The sequence below is a fragment of the Marmota monax genome, unplaced genomic scaffold (assembly GCF_021218885.2).
Source record: "Marmota monax isolate L192 unplaced genomic scaffold, Marmota_monax_Labrador192_F-V1.1 WCK01_AAM20220418_F8-fsc00006, whole genome shotgun sequence".
NCBI classification, from domain to species: domain Eukaryota; kingdom Metazoa; phylum Chordata; class Mammalia; order Rodentia; family Sciuridae; genus Marmota; species Marmota monax.
The window spans coordinates 8,642,578-8,664,924 of record NW_026693712.1 but is presented as its reverse complement, the minus strand read 5'-3'; the positions used below and the strand labels follow the sequence as shown (position 1 = coordinate 8,664,924).

The 22,347-nt window shown below is 38.2% G+C and overlaps 2 protein-coding genes and 2 pseudogenes across 3 annotated transcripts; 2 read left to right on the top strand and 2 right to left on the bottom strand.

Moving 5' to 3' along the window:
• Nucleotides 1-1,740: 1,740 nt before the first annotated feature.
• On the bottom strand, nt 1,741-10,284 carry LOC124103590 (interferon-inducible GTPase 1). Of its 2 annotated transcripts, none has more exons than XM_046460280.1 (2): nt 10,133-10,284; nt 1,741-3,762 (listed from the first exon to the last, which is right to left on the bottom strand). In XM_046460280.1, exon 2 carries the CDS (start codon nt 3,739-3,741, stop codon nt 2,452-2,454), a length of 1,290 nt encoding a protein of 429 aa, XP_046316236.1. In that variant the 5' UTR covers nt 3,742-3,762; nt 10,133-10,284; the 3' UTR covers nt 1,741-2,451. The 2 variants fall into 2 exon arrangements, with proteins under 2 accessions (XP_046316236.1, XP_046316235.1); XM_046460279.2 differs by having other exon boundaries at nt 10,102-10,278.
• On the top strand, nt 4,235-7,640 carry LOC124103691 (RNA polymerase II elongation factor ELL2-like; annotated as a pseudogene).
• LOC131423144 (RNA polymerase II elongation factor ELL2-like) lies at nt 7,317-7,842 on the top strand (annotated as a pseudogene).
• An 11,656-nt stretch (nt 10,285-21,940) lies between the features above and the next one.
• LOC124103594 (small integral membrane protein 3-like) lies at nt 21,941-22,123 on the bottom strand. Its single transcript, XM_046460285.2, has one exon. It carries the CDS (start codon nt 22,121-22,123, stop codon nt 21,941-21,943), a length of 183 nt encoding a protein of 60 aa, XP_046316241.1.
• Between the last annotated feature and the right edge of the window lie 224 nt (nt 22,124-22,347).

Here is a 22,347-nt window from a genome sequence, read left to right as displayed (position 1 = left end):
GAGAAAAGAGAGAAAGAGGCGACCCTGTGCAAGTCACTCTCCTATCTCTGCAACAAGATGGTGGCTATTAGCACACCTTGCAGGGATACTCTGGCATAACCAAGCCTTCAGGGCCCTTGGTGATGGTCTTCCAGGTCCTGGCTGTTGTCCCTACAGGGAAGTTGCCATCTGCCAAGAGACGAGGCAGCCAAGGGGACCCCTGAAAGAGAAAGTTTGGGCTTTCTTCCTCCAACACTGAGATAAGTAAATCTGATTTCTTTATATGTGCTAAACATCAGATATGTCATTATAGTAATGAAAAATAAGCTAATTCATTGTTGTTAATTTCAAATAGAGATTAAGCATATCTATTTTGCTAATCTAAATGCAAAATGCTGTAATCTGAATCTTTATGAGCACTGACATGGTGCTACCAACATGTGACCTCATGTGATGGAATGTAGTCAAATGGTAGGTCCACTAAAAATATCATATAAAATTATCTCCAGCCTTTGTGTATAAGGTAGACATGAAACATAAGGGAATTGTGCATTTAGCCTTAAGTTCATCCCCCCAAATATCTCATTATATATATGCAAGTATTCTACAATTTGAAAAGCATCTGACATCTGAAACCCTCCTTGTCATAGTTTACATGTTGGATGATTCTTTAAGGCCCTTGTGCTGAAGGCTTGATGCCCAGGGTGGCTGAGGAGGTAGAACTTTAGGAAGGGGGCAGAGTGTGAGGTACTCTGGTCAATTGGGGGTGGGCCTTTAAAGAGGATTATGGGATCCTATTCTTTCCTTCTTTGTTTCTGGCCACAAGGTGAGTGCTGTGTTTAGCCACATTCTCACAACCATGGCTATTTGGCATCCTCACCAGAGAACTAAAAGCAGTGAGTCTGCCCAGTCATGTAAAGGAAGCTCTAAAACCAAGAGCTAAATAAACCTTTTCTCCTTCTATGTTAATTTTCTCAGGTATTTGGTTATAGTGATGGAAAGCTGACTAATATGTTGTTGGTTCCAAGCATTTTGGATATGAGATCTGCAACTAGTATCTCAATTTGTGTTCAAAATATTTTGAAGTGTTTCATGTTGGTAAATGAGTATCCTGGGTTCTAATAAGAGAGCAACTGAACTAGAGGTGTAACTTGCGCAATCCAGCTCTCAGGGACTGACTGTTTCTTTATTTCCCCCCAATTCACATACTAATAATGTAACAACCAATAGGATCATATTAGAAGGTAGTAATTATGGTCAAGCAGTTCATGAGGACACTGATGCCTTTAGAGAAAGAGGAGGACACAAATGAGTCCCTTTGCATACAATCACCAAGGAAGGCCATGTGAGAACATGACTGGGATGAATGCTTTACCCAAGGACACTACCATGCTGGTACCTTAGTTTTCCAGTTTCCAGAAGTGTGAGAAATAAATTTATGTGGTTTAATCCACCCAGTCTAAGGTGTTTTTGTAGCCGTCCAAACTGCATGGACACTGCCACTTATGGGTGAATCATTTTTGCCTCCTTTTGTCTTTCAAAATCAGATACTATATTTCACCTTAAGGAATATCAAGTGATAGGCTACAGAAGGGGCAAGGAGATTATCATTTTTTATTAAAAAAACCCAACCAACTAACCAAACCAAACCAAGCAAAAAAAAAAAAAAAAAAAAAAAACAACCAAAACAACAACAAAAAAACAATACAACAATCCATCTGAAGCAATTATGTATTGAAAACATCAAATCCCAACAGCAAATACTTTTTCTCACCAAGCATTTATTAAGCAACTGTTGGCATCAGATATAGCTTACAGCAGTTCCTCACTATCATAACCATCAAAAGTCTCAAACCAGAGAGGTCTCATAGGGTTCACCATTCCTCCCAGTTCAGAATCATGGAGTTTCTTCAGTTATCTTCTCAAAAAAAGATTCTGTCTAAATAGGATTCATATGAATTGGCTATTAACCATTTATTAGAGTTGGGTTTTGTATGGTTATGGGTTTCTTTCTACTTTGGTGTTGAGGTCTCCCTGTTGAGAGAGCCAAAAGCTATGGTAGTCACTCTCTTAACACAGGCTTTATGAGGGCTCGAAGGAGTCTAAATCTCAGGTGTGTGTGTGTCAGGTGAGACGATGAGGATGGGAAACTGAGTCCGTGAAACAAAGAGCTGATTATTCCCATGCTCCAGAGAGGACAGGAGAACAGACAGGACACAGAGAGGAATGGCAGAGGTGACAGGGAGCTTGACAATGTGTGTGTGGGAGAGGAAGGGAGACAGGGAGAGGAGGGCAGAGAGACAGCAAGACGGGGGGAAGGGGAGAAGGGGATAGGGACAGTGGGGAGATACACACCAGGATTTTGCTAGAATTTAGATCCATGGGCCTTGTCCCCTAGGAATTCCCATGGGGGTGGTGGATTGGGTTGTTTCAGGATAACAGGTGGAAGGGAGATGGCTCTGGTGTTGATCATTAGGTTCTATTGTGATTAGAACCTGTGCGTTTTTTGGGTTTGAACTGTTTTCCTGAATATGTTTCCTTAAGGAGAACCTTAGCATCATCAGCTACTGTGTCAAGCATAAGAAGTTGCATGTAATAGATTTCCTGACAGTAAAGACCTGCACCAAGGAGGCCTCCACCATTGATTAAAACATTCTTCAAATATCTCATAAACATTTCCCCTACTGTTTCTTCCTTCTCAGTTTCCAACAAAGTTGGAGATTTAATGATATCCTTGAGTTGTTCTACTGGCACTCCCAAGTGTTTAGCCAAGGCTTTCAGGGATGGCTCATCGACTCCAAAGAGGACTTGATAGTTGTTTAAGATTTTCTGCAGCTTCTCCATTTTATTGTTACTGATGATTATTTGCAAAGGCATGATGGCCGATACTCCACCCCTGAGGGCATCTAGCCAAATATACTGCTGCTGAGCATCCCTCTTTCTTTCAATGGCTGCCTCAGTAACATTAGGCAAGGAAAGCATAAAAACGTGGCGCTTTTGAGCAGGCAGATCCTTCATTAAGGTGTCCATCATGATTGGGAAATCATACTCAGATAAATTGTTGTTGGAAATTAAGAATACCTGTGGTTCATCAATGATATTCTCCTTTATATTTCTCACACAGTTCTCTCGGATCTGCTGTAGGACTTTTTCTCTGTCAAAGGTAGTTGGCTTAGATATCTCTTCATTTTGTAAATCAGAATCCACCTTGGTTCTTACAAAGTAGAAATTCTTCTTCATAATTTTGATTGCCTTGGCCAGGTCTAGGTCATTTTTCTTGAGTCGTGTAGCAGAAACAATGATGAAGAAGTCATACTCCCTAAATTTTACTTTTTCCAGAGAATCTTTTGGCTGGAAATTAGGGGATTCAATCCCAGGCAGGTCCCAGATTCTCACATTGGGAAAGTTTGGGTGTTTGTATGGAGTTCTCTTCATGGTCGTCTCCACCACCCCAACAGGAGCTGCATCTTTTCCCTCATGTCCAATCCCTCTCAGGGCATTGATGAAACTGGACTTCCCTGCTCCAGACTCCCCTGTCACAGCGAGGTCCAGTGGGGCATTATCAATTTCTCTTAGTGCAACATTGATTACCGAGGCTGCTCCCTGAATGTTCCCTTTTTGCAGGTGTGACTCTATCAAACTGATGGTGTTTTGAGAAATGATTTTGTTTTCCATCTTGAAGTTCTTAAAATACTTATTGAAGCTGAAAGCTGAATCTTGGTGATGAGTATCATCAGAAGTACCAGAGAACCATTGACCCATGACTGTGAGCAAGTGATGTAACTGAAAGAAAGAGAAAAGAGTTACTATGCTAGAGAATATCTTAGAACTTTGATCTTACCCAAAGCACTGCAGTCTCAGTGTCCTTATGGCCTGAGTTATGTCCTGAGATGCCTCAGTTCTCATGTCTGTCTACTCTTTCTTATTTAAACAATTTATTAGGGAAAGGTTTAAACTGAAACGAAGTTAAGGAAGACATCATAAAAAACTGCATGTGTCTTAACCAACTTTAACAATTGCCGAAACATGGGCAATCCTAATTCATCTAATCCTATTCAGGACTCCAAAGCCAGCTCAAGACAACATCATTCAGTGTGTTTCTAACAATTATCAGGGATTTTGATTAACATAAGTGTCATAAAGTGACCAAACCGAACAATCAATAATACTTCATAATTGTCCTCACTGCTTAATCAGATCCCACTTCCTCCAAAGCCACATAGGTTTTTGTTTTGCAATATTGGTTTGAGTCAACATGTCAACAAAGGTGAGCTATTTTATTTGGTTGATGTACTTCTTAAGTTCCATTGGTTTGCTTTTTAGGTATTTCTCTTGGCTTTGGAACTCATGTTGGTGAGTCCTTGTCTTTCAAGAGTATTATTAACTTGCAATAAGCTGAGCCTTCTTCATCCTTCACATCCGTGGTTAAACCCATTTCCTGAATGAAACATTTCAGCATATTTGAGCCCATGTTTAGCTCCCTTGTTTTCTTTTTAACATTTTGTTTTCTAAGAGTATTTTAATTATACAGAATCCTTTTTGAAAAGCAACACTTGTTGGGGAATAGTGGTAGAAAAACCCAAACAAGAAGCTGCTACTCTCTACCATGTGAGATCATCTCTTTTTTATTGAGATATCACTAGCATATAAAAACTGTATATGCACTATTAATGTTTCGATATATGAACACTGTGAAATGATAATCACAGTCTATTTATCTAACAAAGCTAGCATCTCTAAGTTGTGTGTGTGTGTGTGTGTGTATGTATGTATGTGTCGTGTAGAGAGAATATTAGGATCTATTCACATAGCAAATTTCATGTAGACAGCACAATATTTTTAATTATCATAATTGTATGATACATTAGGTCTGCAGAACTTGATCATGTTGTGTAACTGAAACTTTGTATCCTGTGACCAACACTACTGTATTTTCTCCTCCTCTCAGCCTGTGGCAACCATTCTGTGCTTCTATGAGTTTGATTACTAGAGATTCCACATATCAGTGAGACCAGGATAATCATTTTTTTAAGTGGGCAGCAGAACAAACTGAGAATGTCTAATGTGACTTTTGTGTTTGATCCTCCATTGCTCTTTCCAGATCCATCTGAACCTCCTCCGCCTGTGTGCCAGGTGGATAGCCACCTCAGCAGAGCGTTCTTACCTTCTAGCTGCCAGTCAAGTTCAGCCACTGAGAGGCAGCAGCAAGCTTCTGAGCGTGGGATGAGAGACAGGTGAAGGCATGGCCTCCCTGCTATCTCCCTGCTTGGGCTGCATTTCTGACAGTAGCTGCATCTGCCACTGACTGAGAAAATCCCTGCTAAGTGGCTTCTGTCAACTGGTCTCAATCTCATAGGGTTTTTAAGAAAATATATTTCTCCCTGTCTTTCTCCTGCCCTAGGTTTGATAAAGGCTTCTCATACTTCCTGGTTCCTGGTGCCTCACCATCCCTTATTGGTCACCTGGGCCAATTTTCTGAAATTCCTCTCTCCTGGAATTCTCTTCACTTAAAGTTTCTTCATTTGATGAATTCTCCATATTACCATCACACATGTCTTATTTTTTTCTTAAGTGAGGTGCTGCAAGGGTATGTGAATCATTTCCTCCCTAAAGATACCATGTATCTGAACAAGTGATAAGAAAATATATTAGCCGAAAATTCTGCATAAATGTTCTACAACCCAAATATATATTTGATTGTGTCATGCCATATCAAATGGTACTTATCCTATTGTTTCTGAGTTTGATAGAGGGGTGACAATTACATTGTGAAGAGGACTACTAGCCTCATCAACAGAAATTGATGAGTTCTGTTCAACTTGCCCTTGAGAACCTAAGTTGTTGTAGATTTCTATTTTCTACATATGAGAGGTGGCTAAACATTATGTGTGCTTCAAGACAACTCAGAATTTTCAGAGAATAAATACTAAGTGCTTTCTTACTTTTCTATGGATGATTAGATAATAGCATGCTTCACTTCAACTGAGTTCCCAAGGCAAAGTCTTGTGTCTTCCTGTCCTACCTCCAGTTGGTGGAGTCTTTCTCTGTGCTATGCTCCCTGGCTACTGGAGTCTAATGAAATAGCATACGGATAGCAAAGGGATGATAGAAGGGAGAAAGAAGACAGAATTTACCACAACTACAAAAGACAGCAGTCCTTATAAGAAGTGTTGGCATTATTCCTACCTCTGTATCTAAGCTTCAAAAAGCCAAAGGGGATGAAAACAAGTGCACTGAGGAATTTAGCTCAGATCCATACAGAATGAGCAAGAATGAACCCCAAAGAGCAAGAATAAAGACTGTAGCAGTGTTTCTTAGTTGCCATACAGGGACAGGGTGATTCACTTACTGCCACTCAAGTCCTACAAAAAAATCTGAGCTGCTGTATCCACTGCAGAAAGGAGAGTCAATGAAAAGGACAAGGACTCTGGAGGCAATTCTGCAACAGGTAGCCAATCTGAATCCAAAAGACCTCTCCTGTACTTTAAAGGATTATGGGTTTAAGGAGCTTCAGCAAGACTGCCCAGGATACAATCAAACAGACGACATTGGATTTTGTGCTCTCTAGAAAACTAAATCCACCCCAGAATTCTGCTTGCCCCAGTGGTTCAGTATCTCCCATGTTTTCCAGTAGAGATGTCCTCTCCTCAAAGATGACCTTTGGATTCAGATTTTATTGATCCTTTAATGAATAAAAGAGATTGGATATCTCATCTGACATATAGAGTACAGCCAACACTAAATGGTCATTTGAATCCCACTGGTGACAAATCTGCTGCAGGCCTCCCACTACCCTGTCTAGCTGCTGCCATCCCCAACACTCTGCCACAGCCTCAACTCGCATGCCTGTCTCAAATCCTCCTCAGACTTTACAATCTAACTCCAATTCTACTAGGACTCCAGGAGGCTGGGGGACTCAAAACCTAGCTTTTGAAAATTTTAGTGGAAAATGGTAGTACATATGAGGCCCAGGAAGACAAAATACCTCTAGGACTTCTCTGGAAACCTTACCTGCTGGTTCAGCTCTAAAGTGTCCACGGCATATGGAAGAAACCATTCAATGTCTCACAAAAAGTCTAGAAAGAAGTCTTAAAAAAAAAAAAAAGCTGGGCACAGTGGCACATGCCTGAAATCCCAGTGGCTTGGGAAGCTGAGGTAGGAAGATCATAAATTTAAAGGAAGATCCAGCAACAGCAAGTCACTAAACTACTCAGTGAGATCCTGTCTTTCAATAAAATACAAAATGGGCTAGGGATGTGGCTTGAGTCCCCCTGAATTCAATCCCTAGTACCCTCTTGCCTTCCTGGAAAAAAAGGTCCAAAAAAAAAAAAACCCCACAAAGACCAAATAAAAATTAACACAACGTTGAGATTATGAGAAGGAGGAAGATGTTCAAAGAGAAGAAGAAATTGCCACGCTGAGTAACTCCAGTCTGAATTCCAGTGAGGGACTTACAGCAGGCTGCACTGCCTCCACGGAGCCTTCCTCAATACCGAACTCCCAGATTATTTGATAACTATATTGCCATCATCTCCTGTGAGCGATGGTGGAATGACAATGATAACTTCAATGCTGAGTACAGCAAGAACAGGCTCGGCTTGCCAAGATGGAGGTGGCAGCTAGGAGTTTTACCAAACAATATACAATAGAGACACCATCCTCCAGATTTAAAGGAGTATCAGAAGGTTCATGAAGAAGTCTTACAAGAATATCAGCCAATAGAGCACTGCAGTCCTGATTACCAAGAAACATACAGACAAGAGTATCTTTGTGACAACTGGCTCACACCAAAAGATTAATGGTGGCTTTGACCAACAGCAAGCAGTCATGGTTCCAGCACTCTGCTTGGACCAGAAGATGTGAATTAATTTAAGTTTATTTATTTAAAATTCCAAATGAGTTGTTCTAAATTCTAAAGAGATGCAAGTTGGCCTGGTGAAAGTTTCAGTATTAGTAAACTTGAGTCCCCACATCCCCGTTTTACTTTGCTTCCCTGCATTTGAAGCTGCTTTTTCTGGCTATTTTTTCACCTTTTTAAGACTTGTGTTTGTTAATAGAAATGTTTTTTGATTTTAGAGCTCCAGTATCCACACTTCAAATCAATTTATTTCCTTGAAAAACTTGTTTGTCATTAGAAATGATTTTTAGTAAATATTTTGGGCTCCAATATCCATACTTAAAAGTTGTGTGTTTATTTTAAAGTAATATGCGGGTTGGGTTATAGCTCAGTGATACAGCACTTGCCCACCATGTATGATGCACTGGGTTCGATTTTCAGCACCGCATATAATTGAACACTGCAGTCCTCATTACCAAGAAAAATACAGACATGAGTATATTTGTGACAACTGGCTCACACCAAAAGACTAATGGTGGCTTTAAAATAAAGGTCCATTGACAGCTAAAAAAATATTTTAAAAAATGTGCAAGGTGAAATGCTCCTGGATAAACATGAGCCTATTTTTCTGATCTTCCTTGAAGTGAACTCTTTGCTTTCAATGGTGTAATATTTAGATATTTGCACAAAATAAAAAAAAAAACATTATTTTGGAGGGTTAAAAACAAAATTGTATGAGGGTTTATGTGTATGATTTTTATATATAGGTTCATAGGCTGACTTGATCTGAAATATTATATCTGCCTTGCAGGTTAACCCCCCATTACAATGGTGCTTTAATTAATGGGACTAACTCTTGACAGGGTCTATTGATGTTGATGTGAAGCTAGGAATTATAACTATAGGTGTCTCCATTTGTCTGGGAAAGAGAGTCCTTTAGTAGTGAAGTTACATTAAGGTAACTTCTGACCAGCTACTGACCCCAGTGCCCACATTAACATGGAATTGACTTGTACATGAAGTCCCACTAAATAGAATGCCCCACCATGATAGTTCTGGAGAGGACCAATTATGGTCAAAAAACTCCCATGCTGACATGGAGAAGTTGAACACCTGACTGGCAGAGAGTTCAGAATGTGGTCCCCAGCTCTCCTGGGAACACATCAAACAGTCATAAATTTGGAGATAGTATTATCTCCTTTGTTGTTTTCTGCTCAGAGATAACCCACTCTCTCTCTTAAGAGTGCTCTCTGCTTAAGCATCACTTTGCTTTCACTTACTTTCACCCATAATAAATTTCTCTTTTGCATGTTTTTTTTTTTTTTGTGTGTGTGTGTGTCTGTCTTTAGATTTTCTTTGATTGGCACACAAGAACTGAGGTTTGAAGTTTCCACTTCCTACTTTCCAATGACAAGATAATTCTGACTGTTGACCAGAAAGATGGGGAAGAAGGGAATAGAATAGTAGAGATGCAAAACCTGCAAGTGACACAGAAAAAAATGCTATAGTCAGATTCACTGAGAAAGGAGACAAGAACACTCTAGGCATGTTCAGAAGGTAACCGAGAGCATATGCTGTTTTAAGCAGATTTCTCATTTTCAGTTTTCCTCTCTCATCTACTACCAATTCCCTGATTTAATAACACACTCCATAATTTGTTTTAAATGTCTTGTATACTAACCATGAACAGAAGTGACAGGGATTTGAACTATCAATTGTTACAAAAGGATACATGTGTCAGTGACATTATTTTCCCAGTGTATTCTGACTTGCCTACTTTTCATCACAGGAGATCATTAGCATTCCTACTTTCCATTTAAAAAATAAAAGACTCCCCAGTCATAAATGTTAAGTGGCATATAAAGTATGCCTCTGCTCCAGTGTAGCTCTGCTCAATGGAAGGAATGAAAAATGTTGAATTAGAGGCAAGAGAATAAGAATAGGATAGAAGAGACACAGTGATGTTCCCTAATACACTGTGATTAGGGAACATTTCCAACCATTTTAGGGGGAGATGCTAGAGACAGACACAAGAAAAATGAATAGCCATTTCATCAAGTAAATAATATCCAAAACATTTGGTTTAGATTTATCTGACCTTCAGTGATTAGCTAGGACTGTTCATTAGCCCATCCTGCCACCCTCCCATTATGGCTGCATAGCTCCTAAGTGGAGCTTCCCAGCCCTCCAGCCCATGCTCCCAAATGTCTTGATAACCAAAAGTTCCTTAGAGAAAAGAGACCTATTGGGTCAGAAATCAGCTCTGAACGCCCTTGTTGGATTACCAGAAAATCCTGTGTCTGGTTGAGAACTCACTGCTGTTCAAGGCTCAGGAACAGTCTTCTGCTGTAGTCCAATCTCTTCTTGCTAAATCTCCCACTTCTTAAGTCTGAGAAAAGTAGCAGATAAGTTGTGGCTGAACAGGGTTTCTATACTCACTTGGCTTCTCTGTCACCCCTCTGTGTGTTGCTGACCAATCATGGAGGGGGGTGGATCTAGTCTGATTTCAGAATCCACTGTATTTCCAAGAACTGAAAAGTGAAACCCAAATTTGTCTTGCCAGAACTCAGTCAGTTTTGGAAGGAGAACTTGAACAGTCCTGAGATTAAAAATAAGCTGTCATAAATTTAAGGCTTGACAAGTGAGGTCAGCACAGAGAAGGAACTTATTAACAAGACTGTTATATATTCCACAATTCCTGAATTGTCATTTTCCCTGATCCCTGACTCCACAGATGCAGTAGAACTCAAGAGTCACGTGAGAGCAGTCTCAACAGAGACACTCCCTACTTCCAGCCTCTGTGACCATAACCTTGTTTCCTGACTACTATGGGTTTACTTTCCTCAGATCTCATCACTATTATTGTAGACAGGAGGGAGAGTTGGACTGTGGGAGTTTTCAGTGAGGCTGTGAGAAGACAGACAGGAGGAGGAAGTTGGTATTACTGAAATTGTGTTTCAGTCGACTGCTCACAGGCAATACATCACTGCCATCAACAAGCCTTGGTTCTCAATAACTCCACGAAAGGATGGTCCTTACCCACATTTCAGTCTAATTGTTTGAGGCACTCTAACAATTAAATCAATTGCCTCAAATCACACAGATGTGAGATGGAAGATTTGAGATTCAAACTCCACTTTGAATCTTTATCATTCAGCTAATGTTTGAAGATCTAGAGGGAAGTAAAGTGTACACTACCACTGATTTTGTTTACCTTGAAATCTCTTGAGGAAGAAGAGGCAAGTCACTAAAAGCAACTCATTTGAAAATCTTAAGTCCCATAAGGAAGCTCTGCTGGACAATATTGAGTAGGATCAGGTGACAAGATAGGAGATCACCCAATCCTAATAAAAATATCTATCATGGCCATACTTTCATTTGCTTGGGTCCATGAAGCTCATTCCAGCAGTTGTAATTGTGGTATCCTTTTGACTCAGGGCTATGTTATACCTTGTAATAGTGTCTGCACATAGTCCTTGAAGAAGAGTGAAGACTCTTTTGACAGTGTTAGGAACTCAATCTTTGGTCCCTCACCAACATGGCAAGGAGAGGTCTGTCTGGAATCCACTGCTGGGATTGTGAAAGTGAAGCCATTCCTCTCTCCTGCTCACTAGTTAGAAATGAGATATGCAAACTCCAGAGGTGGGGAGAAGTGAAAAGCACTGAAGGGAGGCTCAGTGGACGCTGGGTGAGAAGAAAACTAGCCTCCTTGTCCTGTTTCTCTATCTGATTCTCTCTTTGAATCTTTTCCTATATTACCAAAGCACCCATCCTCTGGCCTTGCCACACTGCAGTCATTGCCCTTTGCTTTCTAAAACGAAATTCTTGAAACATCCGCCCCCCCCAAAAAAGATAAGATCTTAATAGGCTCTCATGTTAAATAATGAGTTTTTGTAGAAATAGAATCAAACAGTAATACAAAGCCATAACTAGTAAATGACATAAACAGAAATCTTCAATCTGTCTTCAGTCTGAAGTCTAGTTGTTGAGAATTAACAATCCATATATTATTTTTTTTAAAAATTTATTAGTTAAGAAATCATTTATAAAGTAGCAATCCATAGACTATGAGAAAAAAAGCATTTTAATACACTTACTTTTTATAAAATATAAATAGATTTGAAAACTCAAAAATAAGCAAATATGCAATTAAAAATTAACAAAACATATATACAGGCATTTCATTGAAGAGAATAATCAAATGGTACATAAGTATATGAAAAATATCTAGCATTATTTATTATTAGAAAATTTCACATTAAAACCGTAATGTGATATCTAAGAGATTGCTTATGATTATATATATTTATAAGTATATATATATATATATATATTTATATTTGCAAAATAAAAACTGTTAGCAAACAATAAAATGAATCTGTTGCTGTGTACCATATGATAAATAAGAGAATGAACAATTGCAACAAAAGCATTTTAACAATCTTCCCTCTGAGCCTGACAGCAGGACTTTTTAACCTTTTTTGCAAAATATTACATCATCAAACCTATCATTTACCCAATTTTCCTCTGACCTTCATGTTAGGTGTTCTTTTTTTTTTTAAACAATATCAATAATTAATTTAAATACAAATGATTTAGATATTATAATTAAAATGTATAAATATTCAACATGTGTAACAAACAATAAGTATATGCTTTATACATATGTTACACTTTAAATACCAATACACCAATAGGTTAAAAGCAAAAGGAGGAGAAAATAAGAATTAGAAATCTAAAGTAGAGCTATCTATATAAAATAAATATCAAGAAAAAGTATTTTCAGAGATAAAGGGGAACATTTCATAACCACAATAGTGTAAATTCCTCAGGAAAGTATAACAATCCTAAATGTGTATGTACCTAATAAAAAATTTCAAAATACGTGAAGTAAAAATAAAACTAAAAAGACAAATCCACAATTATATTTGGAGATTTTAAGCCCCCTCACTTTGATGGAAGTAATAATGATTTAGAAGGCTTAAAACATTATTAACCATCTTGACCTATTTATTATTTATAGAGAACTATACACACAAATGACAAGTAGAAAATTCATAAGGATAGACTATATTCTGTCATAAAATAAGCTTTGATAAATTTTAAAAAATTGAAATCATACAGACTGTGTTTCCTGCATGATTTATTTCAAAACTGAATGGCCACTTATAAATATCTGATAGTTGAAAGAAGAAAGCACAAGATAAATAATAAAAATTGCTTTGAACTAAGTGATAATACAAACTTAAAATATCAGAATCTCTGGAATAAAATAGTGCTCAAATACACACTTATAGCAAAGCATTTGTATCAAAAGAAGCTAGATTAGCAATCAAGTTATTATCAAATTAGGTAGTAGGAAGGAAAAAATAAGAAATATGTGAAATAGAAAAAATACTTCAGCTAAAAGTTGATAAAAATCAAACAAGTTTAATCAAGAAAAAAGTAAGAAAAAATACCAATGGAAAGTGAGCTATCAGAATAACCTTACAGTTGCTAAAAAGATATTAAAGTAACATTACAATTGTATAAATGCAATTAATACAATTATATAGCTTATATAACTTGGTCTATTTTAGAGGATAGAAACCCCTGCTTGTTTACATGATCCATGTGAGTGATAGGTTTTTCCCATTATTTCACCTTGAGTCTGTGGGTGCCATGCCTATGAGGTGAGTCTCTTAAAAGACAGCATAATGTTGGGTCTTGTTTTAAGCCAGTCTCCCAGTCTACATCTTTTGACTGAAGAGTTTAGACCATTAGTGTTTAAGGTTATTTTTGAGGTATGATTTGGGTTCCTCGGCATTTTGGTTTATATCTAGTTTTTAATTTAAATTAGTTTCTCCTTTGATTGACTATTCCTTTAGTGTAGTTTTTTCCTTCACCAGTTTTCACTTTTTTAAAAATTTCATCTTCATGGGATATTTTGTTGAGAATATTCTGAAGTGCAGGCTATCTTGTTGCAAATTATTAAAATTTTTGTTTATAATGGAAGGTTTTTATTTCATCTTAAATATGAAGCTTAATTTTGCTGAATATAGGATTCTTGGTTGGCATTCATTTTCTTTCAGAAGATGGTGTATGTTATTCCAGGACCTCCTAGCTTTGAGGGTCTAAATCAGCTGAGATCAGAATTGGTTTCCCCTTGTATGTGATCAGATTTTTTTTTCAGCCTTTAAAATTCTATCCTTATTCTGTATGGTAGGCATTTTTATTATAGTGTTTTGATGTGAGTTTGTTGTTTTTGCACATTTGGAGTCCTGTAAGCCTCTTGTATTTGATTTTCCATTTCATTCTTCAGCTTTGGGAAATTTTCTGATATAATTTCATTGAAAAAATTGTGCATTCCTTTCATGTAAATCTCCATTATTTCACTGATCCCAATAAACATTACATTTTTTTTAGTTGTAGATAGACACAATACCTTTATTTATTTATTTTTATGTGGTGCTGAGGATCAAACCCAGTACCTCATACATGCAAGGCAAGCACTCTGCCACTGAGCCACAGTCCCAGCCCTCTATCCCAATAAATATTAAATTTAGTCTTTTCATGTTATTGAATAATTCTCAGAAGTTCTGTTCAAGGTTTCTTAATGTCTTCTCTCCATGCCTATTTTCAAGATTATAGATTTTTGTCTTCATTGCCTTAGGTTCTGTCTTCCAAGTGGCCTATTCTTTTGGTAATGTTTTCTATGAAATTTTTAATTTGGTTTATTATTTACTTCATTTTGAAAATTTCTGTTTTTTTCCCCATCACTTTTTTGAAGTGATTTTTGCTACCTGTATTTGCTCTCTTACATCATCCCTTACTTCACAGATCAGTTTAACTCTGTACTTTCTAAACTCCTTCTCTGACATTTCTTCCACTGTGGTACCAATGGATTCTGTTATTGGAGTATCTTGGTTTGCCTGAGGCAATTTATTCCCTTGTTTTTTCCTTGTCATTTCTGTGTCTACCTACCTAACAGTATGGATCTGAGGTAGTAGAGTTTCTACCCTGTGGACTTATAGTATCCCTGAAGGCTTCTAGAAACTCACTTTTTAGTGTGGAATATGATATGTCAAGAAATTTGTAATGTTTTGAACAACCAACAATAAAAAATTAAAAAAAAAAAGAAACTCACTTTTTAGGGGGAGACAAATAATAATGACAAATAATGCCCAATCCAAAGTTCCTCCATTTTTCCCCTGGCACACTCCATTATGGATCAGCATCCAATTATCAGAGAAAACATTCGGCCTTTGATTTTTTGGGGATTGGCTTACTTTGCTTAGCATGATATTCTCTAACTCCATCCATTTACCTGAAAATGCCATAATTTTATTCTTTTTAAATACTGAATAATATTCTATTGTGTATATAGTTTAGTTATCCATTAATCTATTGAACAGCATCTAGGTGGGTTCCACAGTTTAGCTATTGTGAATTATGTTGCTATAAATGTCGATGTGGCTGCTTCACTATAGTATGCTGTTTTTACGTTTTTGTTTTTTGGGTTTTTTTTTTTTGTATAGACTGAGGAGTGGGATAGTTGGGTCAAACAGTGGTTCCATTTCAAGTTTTCTAAGGAATCTCCATACTGCTTTCCACATTGGTTGCACCAATTTACAGTCCCACCAGCAATGTAAGAGTGTGCTTTTTTCTCTATATCCTCAAGTTATTGTTGCTTGTGTTCTTGATAACTGACAAGAATGTCATACTTATTTAGTTACTGTTTTCACTAGTTTACTTTTGAAAATGGAATTATCAACATAGATACAAAATTAATGCAACAACCTCATCACTCTCCCAATTAGCATTTCTGCATGGGTGTAGTTTGGAAGACACACAACCCTCTATACACTGCTTGCTGAAGCTGGGTGCTATTTTCTGTAGGATACAAAGATGACTCATTTGAGTCTGATGAGTTACTTATTAAAACCATACAACTATTATGTTTTCAGTATATTGTGGTGATATATTTGGAGAGATGTGGTACTCAGTGAAATACATGGACTGCTTTAAATCATAGTCATCATCATTTTTTGCATTTTAAGGTATTGTAGTGGTTTCTCATTCCTTACCAAAGGTAAGTTCCCAGATTAGAGATTTTAACAGCATTCCAAAGAGAGATACAGATAGATGCAGAGATAGAAATCTGTCATAAACAGCTATATCTCTACATCTCTATCTATCCTTCTAATACATGGAAATTTGCTTCCACACAGAATTTCCTTCTCAATATTATATTCCTGATTTCCATCAATTTTGTGGATAGTAGACACCAGAGAGCCCTGAGCATCTATAGCTCTGCAGATATCGTTACCTTCAAGCATTGGATCTACTGAGACCTGTCATAGTCACTGTTATGAGAGGACTGGGCATTGAGGCCTAGATCCATCAGTCACATGCTGCCCCCTCCCTCAGTGCTGTGCTTCTTATGCTCACCACCATATATAGTAGACCAAAGAGGGTGACTCGAGAAGACATGAGTGGTGTCTACTGGCTTGGAGAAGTTTATCTCAACATAAGTTTGGAAATATAATAAAATGGTTCTAAGTTAGAAACTCAAAAGAGAGGGTGGGAGACATTGTGTTAGGAGACTGAACTTGTGACCAGGAAGTGAGGGACTGAAGGAGACATAGATGACTAAGAATTGGCTCCTTAACTAAATTAGTAGAACCCAGGTATCTTCTATTCTAGCAGTATGGATCTGATGTTTCATCCATCAATGACTGAATACACTTTTTTCTCAGCAGCACATGGAGTCTTCTCTAATATACACCACATTATAAGATATTACAAAGGTTGGCATACAATTGTAATAGTATCATTATATATATATATATATATATATATATATATATATATATATATATATATCTGTAGAATTGTTTTGATAGCTGCCTTTCCACTATATTAATTTTTGTGTTCTTGCTTTTTTTTATTAGACTTGCTTGATTTGTATCAACTTTTAGCCATATTATTTCTTTTTTATTTCATATATTTCTGCTCCTTCTCATATCTTTTCCTTCCTACTACCTAACTTAAAAACAATTTGTTAATCTAGCTTCATTCTGATACAAGCACTTTAAGTTATAAATGTTCATCTGAGTACTGTTTCACCTCAGAGAGTCTTATATTTTAAGCTTTTATTAGAACTTAGCTAAAACCACTTTTTATTTACTTTTCTTGTGTTCTCTTCTTTGATCTGTGAGATATTTATAAGTGTGCCATTTAATTTGGAAGTAGCTGAGATGTGGTTCTACATATCTGAAGGTAATTGATTTCTAATGTAATAAATCACAGAGGAAACAAATGGTTTCAACTAAAAATAATGGAAAATGCTTTTTATTTTGATTGCATTGGATTCACACTGTCAAAATATGTCAAACTGATCAAACTCCATACTTCAAATACATACATTTTGTTGTATTTCAATTTTACCTCAATAAAGCTATGGGAAAAAATCATAACACAGTAGTGACAATTAATACTAAATTGTATTTCTAGAAAGAAAAAATGGTAAGATATACTGTGTGTTTTGTAGTTGACACTACAAAATTGTGTATTGCCAAACATGTTTATCAGTAAGTGGATGGTTAAGCAAATAATGTGAAAAGCTGCATGTCTGTTTCAGATGGGTCATGTTATTCCTTAACACAAGCAGGTGTGAACACACATATACACACAGACAATCTCTCAAACTTCATTCCTTTGGACTAGGTAGGTATGTATAAAGACATACCCTTGGAATGTAGATTTTCAAAAACACATGTTTAGGTGAAGAAAGAAATCTGATGAAGACAGTCTAAATTTGAAATACAAGAGCAGAAATTACCCTATAACTAGAAGTGGAACAAATGTCACAGATATAAATTCATTAGTGATAACATGTGCATTTATAATTTTATTACAGATAATTATAACTAATGAAGAATTGAACAGTGGTGGCCAATATAATCTCTCTGACCCAAATAAAATTCTCTAGATCTCCTCTATGCTCTTTCACATCCTTGTTTGGATGCATATATGCTCAAAATATTATCTATATTTGCAGCTCTCCCAAGATATTTCACAGGAGCAGTTGACCTTTTCCCAGTCTTACATAAAGGGCTATGAAAAATTATGGTTTAATGATACATTCTCCAAACAAATTATCTCTTCTTAGCCCATCATATAAAAATTCTGGAGGTGCCAATGAAAAGGTACAATTTTCTATTTACTTTCAGTTGCTTACCATTTATACCGAACAGTGCTTTAATTTTTATATTGTGTTATTCCATTATTTGTACCATGTTTACCAGACCACTCCTCTATGACCATATAAATATTTCAATTGTTTCTTCTTTTCCTTATAGTAATTCTCCAATGAGTTGGTTATTTCTGCAGTTGAGGTTGGGGTGGAGGATGTTTAGAGAAAAGCATAGTAAGGCTCTTTAGTTATAGCAAGAAATAGTATTCTGTCTGATTTACCAAACACCCTTGTCTTCCCCAAATGTTACTTACTTCTACTAACTTCAGAAAGGATGTCAGATGTGAAAACATGAATTAACATGTATTGGGAGTATAAAAATATGTTCATGTTCTTACCTATGAGCACACAATGTTTTCAACTTTCATGGGAAACTAAATAATTCCTCCCAGCTAAAAAAACAAAAAGTAAGCACTCATTTCTTTTCTTTTTTTTGATTTTGATGAACACAATAACTTTAGTTAATTAATCAATTAATTATTTTATATATGGCCTTGGGGATTGAACCCAGTACCTCACACATGCCAGGCAAGTGCTCTACCACTGAGCCACAACACCAGTCCCAAGCACTAATTTAAATAGATAAAAAAATTTAAAAACTTTGTTATTTATTATCAAACTATACTTCCAGGCAGCCAATACAATTTAGATTTAAAAATTGAATCTCACTCTTTTTGTCAAAAGATTCTATATATTGTTTCACACTTTTGGATGATCCAAAAATAACTGTCTCCTTGTTCTTAAAGGCTTAGTTCCGGCAACCGTTGGCAAATTTCTCATTCCATCACCACTCATGGACCTCCCTGAGGCCCTGAGACCACAAGCCTCTTGACATCTCTATTTGTTCAAACCCATCTGCCCCTCATTAACACAGTTCTCTCCTCACTGATGCCAGACCACATGCTGGACTTGGAAGTGAAACAGCTAGGTCAATAATTAATAGATTTTTCCATCTGGACCCATCAAGATGTACTCTAGCAAGCTTAAGCAAAAAGGTTTCAGCATAGGAAAATATGTGCTTAAATTCATTGAGAGAATTGGAGGAACAGAGAAGGCAAGGGTTACCAGAATTCCTCCCAGATCAGCACTGTGAAGCTGGCCATTTCGGAGAACTGCAATTTCAGTGTGACCATTGGGAGCTTAGGGAATAAGAAAGCTACAGTCTCAGCTGTGGGCAGCAGGACTATCCCACCTCATCTGCCATCCAGGTATCAGAAAGCTACCAGCCTGTCCTCAGAGCCATGCTGATGCAGCTGGAGTCCCACCAGCACTGTGAATGCCTCACACCTCATCACGTCCCTCCCAGCTCCACTGAGCTCCACAATAAATCTGGCAGGCAGGCAGGCGTCTGAACAGCAGAGCCTCCAAGCACACTGGAATCTCTAGCACCAGGGCTGTGAGGGCAGTGCAGGCTTTCACCCTTGATGTAGTTTTTCACTTTCCAGCCTGTGACGTCCAGAAATGCACACCAGGAGTTGGAAGAAATGCTGAGCAAACCAATCAGAATCTCATCACGAATATGTATCCCCTGCTGTGGTCTGAATGTTTGTGTCTCCCTCAAAATTCATGTGTTGAACAGGAACCTTCAAAGTGATGATCCTGAAGGGTGGGGCCTGTGGTAGATGATTAGGTCATGAGGACTCTGCTCTCATGAATGACATTGGTGCCCTTGTAAAAGCTTGAGGGGGCTTTTAGTACCCTGCCACCATGTGAGGACACATAGAAGGCTCCATCTTTGAGGGAAGGACCCTCAGTGGACACTGGGTCTGCTAGTGTCCTGAACTTGGACATCATAGCCTTCAGAACTGTAAACAATAAATTTGTATTGTTTATGTATCATCCAGTCTACTATATTTTATTGGCAGGTCAAATGGACTAAGATAGAAATTCTGTCTAGCTCTTCCCCTGTCCCCCCTCTTCACTATCATGCTCTTCCTGGGAGGAGTAAGCTGAAAATAAGCTTTTCCTGCTGGGCATGGTGGCACACCCCTGTAATCCCAGCAGCTTGGAGGCTGAGGCAGGAGGATCACAGTTCAAAGCCAGCCTCAGCAACTTAGTGAGACACTGTCTCAAAATAAAAATAAAAATAGCCTGGGGATGTGGCTCAGTGGTTCAGCACCCCTGGGTTCAATCACAAGTACCAAAAAATAAAATAAAACAAGATAAATTTTTCCTCATCTAAGTTGCCTTGTTGGGTATTTTGGACACCATGACAAAAATCTGACTAATATAATTATTTTCTTGACTCCCTTCCCACTTCTATTTAGCATTCTCTGCATTCTGAACTTAGCACCTCACTCCTCTTGGCCTGCATACTCTGATCCTGTCCCCTGGAGTAGCATGCCTACCATATATGACAATCCCCCAAACCATTACTCCAACCACAAAATCTTCCCTAAGGAATAAAGCAAGATTTTCACTACATCCTGAAAGTATCCACCTGCATAACAGGCACCTTATTCTCAACATGTCCAGTCCTAAATCCATTATCTTACATCCCAAATCAGTTTTACCCCTGGCATTATGTGTTTGTATAAACTATATAACTTTATCAGCTGAAGTTAGAATCCTGGAAGTTAATGTGATTCTCCTGTTTCCCCGTCTGTTCCTCCATTCAAATAGTCACTAAGGCCCATAAACTCAGTGGAATCCTTTTATCTGAGTTCTGACTTCAGTAGGTGCTCTTGAAAGAAAGACATCAGACAAGGTCATTCTAGCACTTTTTTTGGAAATTGGTTGTATGTCAATGAAATAAGAACAAAGTAAAAGCATCATTTTTACACAATAATATCCTAATATCTGTTATCTTGTTGCATATTTTAATAAATCTCAGGATGCTCCTGATGGGAATCAAACAGCTTGAGTGGTTGTCTATATAAATAATTTTAAATATTAAAATATGAGATAATTTTTAATCTCAATATAAGTATAATAATGGCATCTACAATAATTATCATTGGTTTGAGTTGGTTCCAAAAGTCTTGAGAATGTCTCTTAAAATATCAGTACCTTGGCTTTGACTGCAGTGCTGGTGGGAGGGAGTGAAAGGGATACATGTGGAGCTAATGACAGCAGGAGTCAGGACAGAGGGAAATAGCATCTCCAGTGTGGGACACATGGGGGACAGGGGTTAGAGATCCTGAAAGTTGAGCAGGGTATTAGACACCCTGCATTTTCCAACATTGCCTGAGTGGCAAAGCTATAGAGATACAAGAGTGCCCTGCAGAAAGAGACCCATAACCCTAATTCCCTGGGCATTGCCAAACAATGGCAGAGCCTTCCTCCAGAGTATACAGGGGCAAAACCTCAGGTACAGAAAAGATTCTGGACAGTTTGATTCAACTGCCTTCTCCCTGCCCTCATGTTCAGCTCCTGCCCTCATTGACAAGGGAGAAAATTTAAGGGAGTGATGCTTCAAAGAAACCAATGCTGAGCCAGTGTGTTTTTAGGCCCTGGGGCAGGGGGCAGGGTGTCCTTTGCTTGGTTTGAGGGGCACAGGAAAAGGCTGCCGTGTCCCCAGTGTCTCCCTCACCACCTTGAAGGCCATCACCAGCTTTTAGGCTTTTTGCTTCTTCAAAGCTTCTCAGCTCTTGGTGTGACCCCTGGACATCTGTGGTGGCTTCACTGTTCTCAAACAGCTTTCACCCCCACTAAGTCACTTGGTTCTCATAATCCTATGAGGTAATGGGGGCAGGGATTATGATCCCTGGTTGAAAGCCAATGAACCCGGAACTCACAGAGGTAGGTCCCTCCACCCAGACCACACAGCTGGCCAGTGGAGAACCAAGACCAGAATGCAACCTCCCAAGTCCTTCCCACTGTCTTGCTGAGAACAGGCTGGGGCAAGGGACTTGCATCCTCTTCCCCACCAGGGCTTTGGGTGGCTCTCAAACAGCCCCACTGAGCACTGGATGAGTCCACATGCGGTAGAGGATGACGGCAGTGGCTGGACACAGCAACAAGGAGGTCATGATGACGATGGTGGCCAGGATGATGAGGACAATGGTCCAGATATCCAGGATGTGCTTGGGAAGCACAGCTTCCATGGGGGATTGGCTGATGGCATCCATGCCGCCTCACTCTGCAACACACAGGAAAGGAAAATCAGTGTGTGTACCCTCTGCCTGCCTCCCTGGTGGGAAGGAAAGCTCAGCAGTCAGAAGATAGGATCACGTTTTAGCATGTAATCTTATGGTTTCTTGATCATTAATTGTATTGTCTTTTTTACTGAAGGCACCCTATGACCAGGCCTTTTAAGGGACTTTTTATTAACTCATTCAGAACTCAGCTCCCT